This window comes from Cantharellus anzutake (assembly GCF_015039405.1).
Source record: "Cantharellus anzutake strain C23 chromosome Unknown EI90scaffold_8, whole genome shotgun sequence".
Lineage (NCBI taxonomy): Eukaryota > Fungi > Basidiomycota > Agaricomycetes > Cantharellales > Hydnaceae > Cantharellus > Cantharellus anzutake.
In genome coordinates this window covers 1,256,382-1,271,335 of record NW_024066958.1, presented here as the reverse complement: position 1 = coordinate 1,271,335, position 14,954 = coordinate 1,256,382, and the positions used below count along the sequence as shown (strand labels likewise).

General features: G+C 48.7%; 8 protein-coding genes across 8 annotated transcripts; 6 read left to right on the top strand and 2 right to left on the bottom strand.

The window, feature by feature from the left end:
• Positions 1–171: 171 nt before the first annotated feature.
• Positions 172–1,900, bottom strand: EI90DRAFT_3041925 (PCI-domain-containing protein). The gene is made up of 7 exons (XM_039059139.1): positions 1,607–1,900; positions 1,310–1,536; positions 1,110–1,255; positions 834–1,053; positions 656–764; positions 436–607; positions 172–373 (listed from the first exon to the last, which is right to left on the bottom strand). Exons 1-7 carry the CDS (start codon positions 1,740–1,742, stop codon positions 202–204), a joined length of 1,182 nt encoding a protein of 393 aa, XP_038920423.1. The 5' UTR covers positions 1,743–1,900; the 3' UTR covers positions 172–201.
• On the top strand, positions 1,836–3,958 carry EI90DRAFT_3041922 (PCI-domain-containing protein). The gene is made up of 12 exons (XM_039059138.1): positions 1,836–2,030; positions 2,115–2,184; positions 2,237–2,319; positions 2,370–2,511; positions 2,569–2,722; positions 2,774–2,892; positions 2,949–3,054; positions 3,105–3,252; positions 3,315–3,471; positions 3,524–3,614; positions 3,670–3,738; positions 3,797–3,958. The coding sequence occupies exons 1-12, from the start codon at positions 1,913–1,915 to the stop codon at positions 3,812–3,814; spliced, it is 1,275 nt and encodes a 424-aa protein (XP_038920422.1). The 5' UTR covers positions 1,836–1,912; the 3' UTR covers positions 3,815–3,958.
• A 2,714-nt stretch (positions 3,959–6,672) lies between these two features.
• EI90DRAFT_3041918 (uncharacterized protein) lies at positions 6,673–8,336 on the top strand. Its single transcript, XM_039059137.1, has 7 exons — positions 6,673–6,844; positions 6,912–7,246; positions 7,315–7,390; positions 7,446–7,475; positions 7,530–7,708; positions 7,765–7,942; positions 7,963–8,336. The coding sequence occupies exons 1-7, from the start codon at positions 6,814–6,816 to the stop codon at positions 8,181–8,183; spliced, it is 1,050 nt and encodes a 349-aa protein (XP_038920421.1). The 5' UTR covers positions 6,673–6,813; the 3' UTR covers positions 8,184–8,336.
• On the top strand, positions 8,292–8,790 carry EI90DRAFT_3041916 (uncharacterized protein). The gene has a single exon (XM_039059136.1). The coding sequence runs from the start codon at positions 8,524–8,526 to the stop codon at positions 8,677–8,679; it is 156 nt and encodes a 51-aa protein (XP_038920420.1). The 5' UTR covers positions 8,292–8,523; the 3' UTR covers positions 8,680–8,790.
• Positions 8,791–8,847: 57 nt separating this feature from the next.
• EI90DRAFT_2813668 (uncharacterized protein) lies at positions 8,848–9,012 on the top strand (the record flags this gene model as incomplete). Its single annotated transcript, XM_039053545.1, has 1 exon — positions 8,848–9,012. A coding segment is annotated over one exon (165 nt), but the record flags the coding sequence as incomplete, so codon positions are not given.
• Positions 9,013–9,396: 384 nt separating this feature from the next.
• Positions 9,397–11,414, bottom strand: EI90DRAFT_3118603 (uncharacterized protein; the record flags this gene model as incomplete). The annotated part of the gene is made up of 9 exons (XM_039063119.1): positions 9,397–9,948; positions 10,089–10,237; positions 10,303–10,426; positions 10,481–10,660; positions 10,722–10,900; positions 10,958–11,024; positions 11,090–11,161; positions 11,229–11,303; positions 11,361–11,414. The coding sequence occupies 9 exons, from the start codon at positions 11,412–11,414 to the stop codon at positions 9,397–9,399; spliced, it is 1,452 nt and encodes a 483-aa protein (XP_038920418.1).
• Positions 11,415–12,320: 906 nt separating this feature from the next.
• EI90DRAFT_3151946 (uncharacterized protein) lies at positions 12,321–13,934 on the top strand. Its single transcript, XM_039065756.1, has 8 exons — positions 12,321–12,431; positions 12,497–12,557; positions 12,611–12,684; positions 12,735–12,792; positions 12,843–12,937; positions 12,990–13,115; positions 13,172–13,537; positions 13,593–13,934. Exons 2-8 carry the CDS (start codon positions 12,547–12,549, stop codon positions 13,616–13,618), a joined length of 756 nt encoding a protein of 251 aa, XP_038920417.1. The 5' UTR covers positions 12,321–12,431; positions 12,497–12,546; the 3' UTR covers positions 13,619–13,934.
• Positions 13,907–14,840, top strand: EI90DRAFT_2552270 (uncharacterized protein). Its single transcript, XM_039053224.1, has 4 exons — positions 13,907–14,167; positions 14,224–14,308; positions 14,362–14,603; positions 14,658–14,840. Exons 1-4 carry the CDS (start codon positions 14,036–14,038, stop codon positions 14,742–14,744), a joined length of 546 nt encoding a protein of 181 aa, XP_038920416.1. The 5' UTR covers positions 13,907–14,035; the 3' UTR covers positions 14,745–14,840.
• Positions 14,841–14,954: the final 114 nt, after the last annotated feature.

The following is a 14,954-nucleotide window of genomic DNA, read 5'->3' as shown; positions in this document are numbered from 1 at the left end:
CCGTGAATCGATACTCGTGCACTTTCTCTAGTAAGCGGTCATGCACGCATCATTTACCTAACCTGCTAGTCAGGCGTCAATATTTGGCACAACGCCAGCCGTACCCCAAGTTTCAACCACACAAAGCACGAACTAGGATGGGGATATCCAGCGACAACAAACCCATTTGAACCAGAATTCACCATATATGTATTATATCAATCAGTACAGTACACGACTCAACCGCTGGATACTATTCAGTAGGACGTCGCCCTGCCTTACCAAGGTATCGTACTGAGCATTCTTTGCGCTCGGGCGATTGGTCTCGACGATACCATGGACTCGGTCTATAGTACAATTTAGGCGACCGGATGATATGAAATGAGATAGATCTCTGGAACGTGACCGAGAACTTCAGCAAATAAGTCATGAAATGTTTCTGACGCGTATACATACCGATCAATAAAGTCTATGCTGACTCCGAATGACAGACTTAAGCTTTGCAAGGTGAGGCTGCGATACGACTCGAGTATCTGCGAGTATGCAAGAATCCGAACTTCTCGGACATAGTAGCGGGCATGCGGTGACAGGAGGCGGGAAGTAAGGAGCAGCTCTTGCTCGACTGATGCTGGAGGATTGTCAGAGGGTTGGGTGGGGCACAATACACGGTACATACCGAGGGCAGCAAAGAATTTAGCGTAGTGGCAATTATATAATGACATCAAGAAATCCCCCAGCAGTGGGACATCAAGTACAACTTGGGTCACTTCCGGAGAGGAAATTATCTGTATGTTGTGCGGCCAGTAATTTAATTTAAAGTCCCCAGGATCCATAATTTTGGAGGGGAAACAAACCTTCTTTTTAAGGTCAACTCGTTTCTGCACGAGAGTATTAACAATAATTGCAAGCCCAACGAAGTCATTGTAATCAATTAACTCAGTTGCAGTGAACGTAGACAGCGAGTCAACCAACAGCTCTCCAGCCTTCTTGAAGTCACGGAGAGAGATGAACTTCAGGGCTCGGTAGACTTTCAGTCTGTTCAATCGATCCCAGTCGCCGCCTTTCTCGATAAGTCTGTGTGCATGGATTGTGAATCCAAAATTGAGGCGAACAAGGATTTCCAATCTTACTTTTCTGCGGCAGCAATGTTTGGCTCAATCAGTTTGTAGTCGTTGAAGAAGAACCCGATTCTAACTAGCGTGAGGGTGATATCGATCCGAGCACCAACACCGGGGGTCTTTGAAGACGCGAGTGTTTGTGCAGCAGCAGCGGCATCCTAAAATGAAAATTAATCGGAAGCCCTTCAGGTGAGTGACAATGAAGCACGAGCCTTCTCTCCAATCTTAGTCAAATATGAGGCTTTCGCCCTTAAAGCATCACTGATTTCTGTCTCGCCCTCAGTCTCCTCTGCATCTTTCAGCTTCTGTTCTAGTGCCTCAAGTTCGGCCTTGTTTCTCCCCGAAAGCTTCTCTACTAGATCCCTAGCGTTAGAAGTGAGGCGTTGGGGGATGATAGATGGTGACTGCGACAGCAGGAGCTTTAAATAAGGCGCCATGTCTAAACGTATCAAGCCGACACCGACTAGTTTCAGTGAGGTCCGGCATAGCTGGCCAAATCGAGAACGTACCATCAGCTTCTATCGCCACAAGAAGATTGGTGGCTGCCTCGTCATGCAAATGTACGAGTTTAGGATTCGAGAGTGTAAAGGTGTATTGTGCGACTTTCAAGTTAGGTATAGGTAAAATCTCATCTTCGCCAGCCATTTTGAGCCCAAGATTAGGAGCCGCGTGCTATGAGAATGATTTGACGTTAAAACTATTGGTGAAGCCAATCTCGTTCTAAAAGTCCAAAGTTGGGATTGAAGTGCACACGGGACGCGTCACCTCATTCAATTGGTATCTGAGCACGAAACATTTCAAGGAACGCCCGTAGGATGTCTTTAGTATCATCAGGCGGTACAGCTACATATCTAAGCGAGGCTGACTCGCTGATTAAGACAGACGCCCGAAAGGCGGAGTCTCTGTACCAAAAGGTGCTCCAGACCCCCAAAGGTGCGTCTTAAATTCCACTCCAACCCTTCCGCATGTCAGTATTAACACAACTTCAACGTATCTCTGTTCGCAATGCCTTCCCAGGATCGGATGACGCGTTAAAAGACCAGGAATCTGCACTTATAAAGCTTGGGCAGCTGTACAGAGATGAAAAGTGAGCGTAACATATCCTAGGTCGTTACCTCAACGCTGATAATTGGGGGCAGGAATGCGTCTGCGCTTGCCGAACTAGTCAAGACATCGCGAGGATTCATGTCTGCCGCTGCCAAAGCTAAGACTGCTAAATTGAGTGGGTAGTCATATCCCACTCGCCACTGCTCGAACTCACTTTTCGGAAAGTCCGAACTCTCATCAATTATTTTAGTGAAATTCCGGGCTCGGAAAAAGTCCAAATAGAAGTTACCCAAGATAACATTGAATGGGCACGCAGTGAAAAACGCATATTCCTAAAACAAAGTCTGGAAGCCCGACTAATCGCGCTGTGAGTCTGAGCTTGCGTTATCACGAGCAGTCACTGAATAGTTCAGCTATTTATTAGGCATTTGGATACCGAAAACTATAGACCCGCCTTGGCACTCATCGATTCTTTGTTGAAGGAGCTAAAAAGGTTGGATGACAAAGAGACTCTCACCGAGGTTCACTTACTCGAGTCACGGGTCTATCGCGGACTGAACAATCTTGCGAAAGCCAAAGTTTGTTGGACTACGCATGACTCGCGACACGCTCACATGTTGAGATTGTAGACATCCCTCACTTCTGCTCGGACAGCAGCCAACGCCATCTATTGCCCACCGCCGCTTCAAGCTCAACTTGATCTTCAAAGTGGTATTCTACACGCTGAAGATAAGGATTATAAAACGGCGTGAGTATAATGTGCCAAATTTTGAAACCTGTGGTTTAGAGTGATTGATGGTTCAGCTACTCCTACTTTTTCGAGACTTTCGAAAACTTATCCGCCCAGGATGACCCAAATGCCCTCAACGCCCTTAAGTACATGCTTCTGTGCAAGATCATGCTAAATTTGGTACAAACCCGCTTTCACCCAATTCGTCATGGATTAATGATTTCGTTCAGCCAGAGGACGTTAACTCCTTGCTCTCGATAAAACTGGCTATTCGTTACGCCCAGCTGCGCGAAATTGAAAGCATGAGAGCGATTGCACGCGCCCACCAGAGGCGCAACCTGGCTGACTTTGAGAAGGCCTTAAAGGATTATAGAGAAGGTTCGCTTTTTTGAGTTTATGTTGAGGTTAATAGTCGTATCTTACATGTTACCTCATTGCAGAATTGTCTTCAGACCCAACAATCCGGTCACACCTCGCAGCACTGTACGACACGCTGTTAGAACAAAACTTGCTAAGGATCGTAGAGCCATATAGCAATGTTGAAATAGCCTATGTTGCTGAGATGGTGGGCCAAGGTGTTCCACAGGTCGAGGCGAAGTAAGGTTGCAAAGCATTGCGGGAGGTTATTTTCTGAAGCACTTCGTGCTAGGTTATCGCAGATGATCCTTGATAAGGTTCTGAATGGCGTTTTGGACCAAGGGAATGGGACCCTGGTTGTTTTCGATGAGCCAGTTGCGGATGTAGGTCCCGTTGAGCATTCGTCCAGTTGATTCTCACCTACGGCTGGAACCACAGGAAGCGTACCCGATGGCCATCCAAACAATTGGCCAAATCGGCAAGGTTGTTGAAGCTCTGTACGCGAAGGTCATTATCATGTTCTCCCACTTGCCAAGTGCTAGGTTGACAAATGACGTCCTTTCAGACTATCAAAATTGCATGAAACGGCAATAGACTACAGTTGGGTGGATTGCATGTACATAAACCAGTAATCGTTGCCACCATTAATGAGCTTCCCCATGACACACATCTTGTCCACGAACAGGAGAGAGCTCAAGCATTCGAAATAAATAACAAGCGGGCGAAGGGTCTTGCTCAGAACCCCACCAAAGGTCATGCTTTGTCTCACCACCCCTGCTAGCGCAAAGATCGGGTCAGTGGATCGAGTTCCACTGAGTGCTTTGGGGGTCTGGTGTAAAGAGCTCAGGCCTCCATTGAGTCAGCGATTGAGTCAGAGATCGAAAAGGATGCCAGTACTTTGAGTGTGGATTTGAGTTTTGTTAGTGATCAGGCGTCAGTTGCCGGTCCAGGAGAAAAGTGAGTGATGAATCATTGGAACGAGAGTTTGGAAGTGGAAAGGAACGCATGATTGGTCCCGATCCTTCTATTCAACTGGAGATTCTCCTGGAATTAGTTGGTTGGATTGAGAGTTGCATACGAGCTCAAGGTGACTAGGTGACGGACAGAAATTTGGAGATTTGATGAGCATGGTTATGCCTGCAGTGGATCTTGATGAGACAATGGATCTAGATCGGGATCGAGATGGTCAGTCAGACCAGACGAAGGGAATTATGACATGCCGTTTAGGTTTGACGTTGAGTCAAGGACATCGGATCAGGAGAATTTGGCCATCTTAGGACAGTTTCTGCGGCTTTTTGTATGAGAATCTCACGAGTGTCGATGGGATCAGGACAGTGTGCCGGAGAGTATTGGTAAAGAAACGAATTTTAAGTGATGGCGACTAACCTCAGTCTCGAGAACTGAGGAAAAGGAGAAAGGAATCCATACGAACGTGACTAATGATAGTTGCAAGACAGTGTATAATATTGCAAACATGGCACCCAGCTAAATTTTGAAATTGGCATTGCGCAGCGCGCGTCCATGGGTGGCGAGACTGGGGATGAGTGACGGTGGAGGGATGCAACACACCAGCTCAAAAAAAGACTTTGAATATCGGGATTTTCCGGAGTCCGACTCAATGGTCGCAAGTCAATCCCACGGTCCGTACGACGTCACGGACCAGGTATGGGATAATAAGAAACAAGCACGTATCAAACGTTGAAATACGGCTCTGAACACAAAGCTAAAAGGGTAGCGGGCTCTTGCCGCGACAGGCGGCGTCCACCAGTTATTACTGAGATACCGAGCATTGCCTCTACTAGTTCCATGGTCAATCACCGGTCTGAGAGAACCGTTAATTCCCTCTTTTGCAGAACACTGGATGCGCTCCACAGACTGACAAGGCCCGTCAAGGGATTAGACGCGAGGGACTATCCGACTGCTGATAGAGGGGAACGGGAATGAGGGAATCCTGCCCAACGATAGAGTCTCCGCTGCCGCTAGCTGGATTTGGGTGACTTGGTCTAAAAACTGCGATACATGATATGCTCAATTGTTAAATGATCGCAGGGTGAACGCTTCCCCGCAAAAAAGGATGAGGGGCGGTAGTGAAACCCTGCGGTGTTGAGCGGTCCCGTGGGTCAAGGGCAAGGCAGAGCACTGCTCATGAGTCCGGTATTCTGAGCGGATAAATAATTCATTCCAACAATGGTTAAGCATGCAGCTTCGCCAATTTGCACGTATAAGTGGGCTAAAGCTTCCCATTCATAGATGTTTCACGTATACTCGAGCATCGGTTTGATGAAAATCACCAAGCAGGTCCGCTGCATGTCGGCGAAGGCAGAACCCTTCAGGACCAGATATATTGGGGATCCTGTAACAGGCGGCCTGAGATATAAGAAAATCCGCCGGGATGGACTCGAACGAACGGTTGAACCCTTAGACCCAGAAAGACAGCACCGGCGAGAGGGCTTCCAATCTCATAGACTTCGTAAGCGTAGTCTGAAGGCTGACCGCCTTGAATAGTCAAAATACAACCCCTCCAGCGCCGAAGTTGGGTCGGTACATAGCAGCCGTGAAAAATAGCGTGTTCATGAATAAGGTTGGATGACTGGAGTACTCAAGAAATGGTGCAAATCTTTCTGAGGAGGCGGGGTGGATCCTGATCAGTAAGACCGATGCTTAGCGCACCTCATAATGGATGTCGTCATTTTTTCAACTCTGTACCTGTACTCTAGGCATGTGACAGAGCGCATAATGGGACACCAATCAGATCAAGGCTCGATTAATGACTTCTCACATCGCTAGTACTGCCGCCCCAAGCAGAGAACCCATCGATCCTTTTCGGTATATTGGCGTGTCGAAAACACCGGCGAGAAAACATCGGAAATGATCGCGAACCCTGTCGCAAGTGTTTCCTGCCAAAAGACAAAAGGATGCGGATCACACTCCACCTGAGAATGATTATGTTGCCTTAATTGGTGTGATATCGAGGGACAGAGACGTCGCGACGTCTTGGAGGATTGTGAAACTTGGGGACCAGAACATATGTAGGTCGATCAAAGCTCGTTGAGCAGTCGAAATAAGGGTGTCGTACGGCAACAAATAGTTCACCGAAAGACTGAGGCCAATCCTCACGGATGTCCGAGCGACAGGGGTATCTGTTGAAGCACAGACCGGCAGACTTCCAGCGATTCAAACATGCATGGAGCCCTTCATCGAGCGTATCCGGAGGGTCGGCGACCCGCTGATCTGACGCATAACCGTCCGCTTTCAGTTTCTGCGTCGCTAAACTATCGGGCTGAAGGCCTGCAGAGACCAAAGAGGTGGACAAGATGTCACAAAAAACTCCATGAACGCCATGACTAAGGACGATCGATCCGGAAACAAGCAATTGAATGGGTCATCAACTTTCAGCAGCTTACTCACCTGGGACTGGTAGGAATATTTCTGGCAATCATGACCCGCCGCGATGAAACCCCCTTGACTTCTGGGAACCGCTATGGCAGCAGGGAAGAAGAGAATGAAGATCCCAATGACCTTCCTTCCAATGAAGGGGAGGATGACGAGGAGTACTCCGATGAAGACGCGGAGCTTGCAGCTATGGATGAAGAAGATGACGGCCTTTTGGGGAGTGAGCCTTCCCGTTAATCACACACCCCACACTCGCACCGCTCACCAAATATCATCCTCGATTACAGTATCTGGTAATCCGCTCACACCGCGCATAACATCCCAGATTATCAGGTATTTACTTCAGCGCGGAGGTGGGCGAACTTGGTATCTTGAACCTGGGGGAGCCACGGATCCTGATGATGAGTGCGAAGAAGAACGGCCCACGGCGGTTGGGTCTCGAAGATGGTTCCCTCAAGTCACGGTGCCCTCGAAAGTTGGACAACGACTCCTGGCTGGTGGTGAATTCGGTAGATTGGGACCATACCTCCGAAGTAGGGAGTCATCCAATGCATCTCTAGCTAAGAGAGTTAGAGATATGCGGACATCACCAGGTCGTTTCGTAAGGGAGGACCTTTCGCGGGTGCGTGAACTGCATCTCCATTCTGCAACGGTGGTTCGTCATTCCTTACTCGGAGTTTTATCGTCCAGGATTTAATCCCCAATACATCTGGTACAATCGCGGCTCGGTACGAAGCCAATCCGTATTGTGGCCAGTACTCTTCCGGTATGTTATTCTGGTCATTCTTTAGGTTCGTCACCATGATATTTTCTCTCGGAAGATTCATCTTTTTATTACACATGCGTTCAAGGTTTGTCAGTATCCGAGTTTGAACTATATGGCAGTCATGTAAATGGTCTTTCAGACTTCCGCCTGCACATTTATGATGCCACTCACCCCCCATCGCTTGCGGTGTCTGGAGATCAGTCCGAGGATGAGACAACAATGAAGGAGACTAAGACCATCAACGCAGTGCCAGGAAATTGGACTATAACCGACTCACACCTATCACCCGACAACGAGAGAATGATTTATTCCAGTATCGTATGTAATGTAGAAACTCAAAAATAATCCCAATTTTCACTAATACGACCAACTAGACAACAACAGTCCACATGACTAGGACTCGAGATTCCAGTAATGAACAAATACCGATCCCTCTCGCCGATGAGTTCAGACGGGGCGTGAGAGGATATGTGCCAGATTTTGGGATCTACTCCTGTAGGTTCTCCGCTGATGGAAACGAAATTATTGCAGGGGGAAGTGGGAGTATATTTGGTGCGCACAACGCATTAGAGATGAAATTGAACTGAACGAGATCGGAAATGCAGTGTATGATTTGCAGGGAATGCGGAGAACGGTGCGTATTTCCGCACACAAAGAGGACGTGAACAGCTGTTGTTGGGCAGACACGGCTAGCGGAAACGTGTTGATCAGCGCTTCCGATGACACGTTCCTGAAGGTTTGGTGGGTTGGACGGTTTACTGGTCCGCTTCGGGGTTCCATCGGACTGATTTAGGGTCTTCCGCTCAGGGATCGCCGTTCTCTAGAAGCGCACGCAAACCCAGCTGGCGTTCTCGTCGGCCACACGGAAGGTATTACATATGTATCCCCTAAAGGGGATGGACGATATGTTGTCTCAAATGGTAAAGATCAAACAATGAGGCTATGGGATCTGCGGAAAATGCGCAGTCATTCGGAGTGGGAGGAGATGCCTGAGCGACATTACGGCTTGACCCACTGGGACTATCGGTAGGTGCTCACCGGCGTGACCATGCATATGACGCGACAAAGTTTGTGGCAGAAACGGGTCATATAACAAGCCGCGTTTCGATTCACACCCTCAAAATTGCAGCATCATGGCTTACAGAGGCCACACAGTGTTAAAAACGCTCATACGGTGTCATTTCAGCCCAGCTGAGACAACAGGTGCAAGCTATTTGTACACCGGCTCAGCAGATGGCCGCATCCATGTGAGTGCGCGCGGGCGTGCCGTGCCGTCTGTGAAATATTGATCTATGATGAAACAGATATATTCTTTAGATGGTCGGGTAGTTCAGGTTCTGGATCGGTCTAAGGCCTTGCCAATCTCTTTCGACCCCTCTGAACCCGAACCACCGCTAACGTCTAGGGGAAACCCCCGACTACGAGTGTCGAGATACCATCACGCACGCGCGGGGGTCGTTCGCGATGTCAGCTGGCATTCGCAAGAGCCTGTCTTGATGAGCGTCGCATGGGGTAATGGACATGATGGAGGCAATGTTGCGAAGCACGAGTGGAAGGGAATGGGGAAAAACGGGATGACACTCGAGGACGTCATCGCGCGGCAGCAGCAAGAAAGCCTTGAAGCGAAGAGTGGCTCTTAGCCTGTGAAAGCCTAGACTCCTTGGCGGTCATTCAGCACGATCAATCCTCTTCTGAGATCCCTGACTGCCCCTGCCTCGCCATGTCCTGCTGCTGACTATCATGTGGTTTAGCCCAAGCTGCTTCCATCTCCTGTTCACGATTCATGCCACCATATCTGTTTGTTTCCATTCAACTGTATTTCGACAAGATGCATACACTTCAGCGGAAGAACTGTACGTTATCTGTATAGCAATGCGAATAGTCGACACGAATAGTCGAGCATTGAAATTAGGACATTCGAGAGGAGCTCCACACCACGAGCTGAAGAGAGTCTCAAACCAGGAGAGGAAGGGAATACCAGGACTTATCGGCGGTTGTCATGATCCCTAGAAACGTTTTTTCTTCGTGACCGCGCGGCGAGGTCCCTGCCATGCTCTTCTTGATGTTGCAGCAGAGGCATGGGACGTTCGTGCTTCCGTACCGTCATTGACATCGCCCGCGTCCGGCTCTTCCTCAGTGGAGTCACTTCGCCGTTTGCCTTTCCCACTAGTGCCCAAGAGATTTCGACCAGAAGCTGCGCTTGGCTCCATGAGCGGAGCGGGCGAAACATTATGTTTCTCCGCTTCCGAATCGGGCTTTTTCTCGTGGCTTGCCATTTTTTCATACAGTGTCGTGGTGTGTGTGTATGGTTGAGATGCAGGCTGCTGGAGGTTGTGAGGTGCCGCTATGGTCGAAGAATCGATTGGAGGTTGAGCTTCGTCCTCAGTGGCGGAGCCCCCTCCTTCAGCGGATAGGGCAACGTCCTCGGCCATTACCCTTGGAGTGCATGCTCGTTTATCCGTGGGAGGCGATGCATCCGGAAGCAGAGAAGAAAGGCCTCTGCGTGACTCGTGAGGCATCATAAGGATATTTGAGTCCTGTGACTCGCCACCGACATGCTATGCACGCAATGGGTTCGCGATGTGTCACAGAAAATTAGCTTCATCAAGCCATGATTCAAGGCCCCTCCGGACAGCAATCGAATATAGGATTGCAGCAAGAAGGCAGAAGGAGCTGGAAAGATGGGAACCAACTTTACCTTTTTAACTACCGATCCACTAGAAGCTAATGGTGAAGAATGCCGCTCACTATAACCACGTATCGCAGTGGGTATTAGTGCCTCCGTATTATGCCCCGAATGAAAATGACCCTCTATATCTTCAAGAGGGAACTGTGAAACGACGGGGACTATCAGAGGAAGCTCCATTTAGATGCAAACACGTGTTCAGCAACCCTACGATATCGGCACTTACATGGGGATTGAACCCGTGCGACAATTTGCGATATTCGGCGAAGAGAAGTCGTAATGCGTGGTTGTCGAAATAGGACATTCACTGCACTCTTGAACTTACTTGCTTTTGCGGACCCATCTAGGCGCTACATGTGACCATGGTTCATGGGAACAAGAAGGGTGTGAACGTCCAGACTCACGTTGGTCCACACAGTTTCATCCATGCCGCTCAGGGGTTCAGCAGCGCTGACCAGAGCCTCATTGAAAGTTATTAAGGGTAGTATCAAATGCTGGGAGAGTAATGTGGCACCCAATTTAGCGGTTCGCATACATTCCCATTTCCATGCGTGATGTCTGGATGTGAGCTTCACTTCAAGATCCTGAGAGTGGACAACAAGCAATCGTACGAATTGCTACCAATGAATGAATAATATGACGTACGGCGAATGTAGTGTGAGGAGACACAGCTATCTCAACTCCCTCTAAATTTCTGGGGGAGTGAAGAACCATCAGATCGTGAGCATGTTGGATTATCCATGCGTTATCCGCAAGGTTATCCGCGGAGGTGGCCCAAGGGGCGCGGTTCGTGTACCTTCGATATAAGTGTCGGTCTTCGAGCGCTAAAATATGGAATGTCTAGACAGCAGATATAACAGATAGTGCAACAACAATCCCACCTTCAACCCAAACTTCCTTCGTATCTGTGATCAGGAAACAGCATCCTGATTCTGTCGCACTAAATTTCTGGGGTTGTGATGGCCACGGGGGCATGAGTGTGTATTTGCAGCAGATTCGCCCGCGTTACCTACGAAAAGATAGGCAGTCCCGGACCTATCCTCCTTCACCCGCCATGGCTCATTTAAGAGCGTCTCAGAATGTTTCTGCACGCGTGTTTAACATGTCAGCACAGCCCTGGCGTTCCGGGAGGATTCGGTCGCCAAGTTTTACCTCTGTGAAGTCTGTCATTCCGCCAAAAGCCACGGAATACAAAAACGTGGAGGTGGGATTTTGCAGGATCCTCGGCTACGGGAATTTCCGTAGAGCGTGTCGTGTTTTGATTGACAGGCCCAGTTGGAGCACCACACTTTTAACTCCCGTCTTGCGAGAGGAGATTGTTGCCTCTTCTAGGTCCATCGTGTTGGAATCGAAGAAAGGGATCATGAAGTGGGTGTATGGCCTCGTGTCTAGCAGCTCGACCTTGCCTTTTGCAGCCTTTACAGTTGAATTGATTCCTGGATATGAACGTCCTCACCCCTTCTGCGTGGCCCTTGCCATTTGGTTCACCGTTTGCTATTGGCCCTCTCTTCCGCACCCCAAGTGATATATATATCACTGGAGCTAGGAATCTGCCTCAATCCTCACCCTTCACGCGCAACACGCGCGCTTCCAAGTCCGACTAGGCGCTTGTTGGTTGCAGTCGATAGTCCGGCTTGTACAAGTTGCCGCCTCTTTTCTTCTTGCCGTAGCCTCTTGATAGCCCCTATTCTTCTGAGTTGATTTCTTTATCTTGGGCTTTGTTTCATAGCTCCGCTTCTGGTTGTCCGCGTTAGAAGCGCTCTTGTTTCCTGCAATTTTGGCTTCGGTTTGTCACTGCAACACGATTCTTGGGATCAAAATATCAAGCTTTCAATTCCCTTTCTGGTATGTAATCGCGTCTTTGATCCTCCATCGGCACCTACACCGAAGCTCTCTAGAAACGGGTTATCTTTACGACATGTTAATGTTTAACGACCTCCATCCCCCGGCCGCGCAATGGTTGGGAACTAAGACTACATCCAGTTAGTTTTCTCACCGTATCATAATTCAGTCCAATACTGAATCCCAGTCAAGTGAAACCGTGTGACCGCCATGCTCCAGGAACATGCCCCTACGGAGACGAGTGCTGGTTCATGGACATTCAGAATATTACGCTGGCGCCGTCCAACAGCCTCCACGTGCTTCCAGAAGCACTGGTCCCGCAACTTATAGCCAATGCTTCAAAGTCTGAGCCTCATCGCAGAATTCCTTGCTCGTCTTCGGGTTCATCGTTCACACCCTTTGGTTCTCCGTCCGGATCAGTGCATTCATTGTCACGTTTGAGTAACACTAGGCCAGAAGCTTTGACACCGACGTCATTCGTGAAACCATCACCCTTGCCTTTACTGACGTCAGGTTTGTAGTTTTACTTCTGCTCAACGCTCCAAGCAGCGTTTGCTCACATATGCATTGCTCGCCAGACAAAGCATGTTTTCACTTTGCGAGATCAGGAACGTGCCCGAAGGGTGATATGTGTGCTTTGTAAGTCCCATTCCACTAGATCGGACCCTGCGCTAAATTCACGACCACATCAGCAAGCACGATGCTAACATAATTCCGGCAAACTTTGTCAAGCATTTCGATCCCAAATCACACCCTAGCTATCGGAGTAAGGACCATTTCTGCCCAAGCTCGTCGCTTTCATTAACGAAGCTTCAGCGAAGCCCTGCTACGCGTGGCTCTACGGGATATGCCAGAAAGGGGAAGAATGCACCTTGTAAGTCGCCTTTTACCCCCGGTTCATCCGATCACTCAATTTTTCCATAGCAAGCACGAAAGACCTACCACTCCTTCCGAGGTCCCCACTGTCGCGTCTACCTCTAATCCGGGCGATCCCTCTCAACTCCCGCCTAATTATCGCAGTACGTCCGCCGTCACTGCTGTCACGAGTGTCCCTGCTCATCCTCGTTCTAGCGAGCGATTGTAAGTGGTTCAACTCCCCTGGCGGGTGCTGGTACGGAAGCACTTGCAAATTCAAGCACTCAACTCCCTCTGAGACTGCATCGACGAAGGAAGATTCCAAACATCCTTTCTATCGAAGTGTGCCCTGAAAATTCATGTGACGCCATAGCATCTCCTGATATGTCTGTTTTCAGCTCGCCCTTGCACCTTCTTTCTGCGTGGAGCATGCCCAAAGGGCGATAACTGCAACTATCTCCATGATGACTCTGTCAAAAACTGCAAGGGGGCGTCCATGATCGGTTCCTCTGTCCTTGTCACTTCTCCTAAAACTGAGAAGCTAAATCTTACTTCGGCGGTTACCTCTCCTGAGTCTGTTGGCACTTCAAGCACGCCCGGTTCTGGATTAACGCAAGAATTTTCCCCATATCATTCCCGCACGTCATCATCTTTTTCTTCCACTGAGACGGCTGTAGAACTAGTGACTGAAGATGATGCCCGTCAACTCAAATTCTTGGATGATGAAACGAACGTCGATGAAGACGATGTGATCGTATATATCCGTAAGTCTCGTTTCGCCGTGCTCGCTGAGCTGCATGCCTACTATTCCCTTTGTAGCTCCTTGCGGCTCCCCGTTGTCTTAAGTGTTAAGTGGGTATCGTGAAAGTAGCGTCCAGTCAGTACGAAGTATTTGGTCGATCGGTTTGAATCTGTTGCTTGCAATCATTGAATCCTTGTTTGTTGTTGGTCTTTTCTTTTTTTCCTCTTGGCACATCTCCCCTGCCTATCAACTGCATCTTGCACATCCCTTCGCAATGTTTCCATCTTACAAAGTCCATCCCCTTTTCCCTGTGATTTTGGTCATCTTTTGTGATTCCCATGGCGATACGGTTCGCCCCGCTGCTCGATCATGTGTAAAAACACTTGGCCGCGCCGCCGTTTGTTCCGATGACCACCAATAACGAGCTTGCTGTAATTGTAGTACCATTCATCTTCCCTAAAAATGCCTTTTGCCAGCTTTGCATAAACTTTGGGATCGTGGCAGTGCCGATACTCACCTCATGAACAACATCCCGTTGACAGTCATACAGCACGCTCCGCATATCGTCGAATATCGCATTCAGCACCCCGGGAAGTGCGGCTATGTCTCGTTGACGCTTGTCGTCACTCTGGCCGTTAGCGTAGCTCGTTCTGTTTGTCTTGAACATGCACTTTGGACCAGTCCGCTCACCAGAATCTTTTCTCCCAGCAAACCGGCTCGGCAGCACATAAATGGCTGCTTCTGGTACTTATACCTATTCTATTATACTGGAACTTAAGTCGCGTTGTCTATGGTGAACCCTTTTGCCTTGCTCCTTTTTACGTCCTGTTAGTAAGCCATTCTCAGAATCCGTGATTTCTTTATACCCCCATGGACTTCAACTGGAGACACATCGAGGCATCAGAGGAACTCCACTTACACCGCCATTCACGTTATTCATCAGTCGCAAATTCATTGCATTGCCCGCTATAGCGGACATAATCATCAATGAAGGACTTCGAAGATGGAACGTTCGATACTACCTTGTCATCGTTTGTCGCAATAAGGCAAATCCGATAGAGCCGATCGTTGTTCATGTCGTTTACTCAGTAAGTCAATACCGTTTCTTTCGATTACATATTATGACTCATACCAAATTGTAGAACATTCTTCCTCAATTCCGTGTCTTGAAACAAGTATATCTCGGTCTTCATACTGATCTTTTCACTCGCGAAAATAAGAGAGAATAATACACATGCACTTATTCTATGGGCCGATCACAGTGGATGTGTGCAGCATTGGGAAGGTCTGCTCCTCCCAGAGGTCTCATGTGAACATTGTGAGGCAGACTCGGTCAGATCACAGTGCAGGCATGGTCACTAACTTGCTCCCTATTCTAGGCGGAGAACATTAAGATACAAACAAATATGCGAAACGAATGGGGCTATAGCTACAAACAG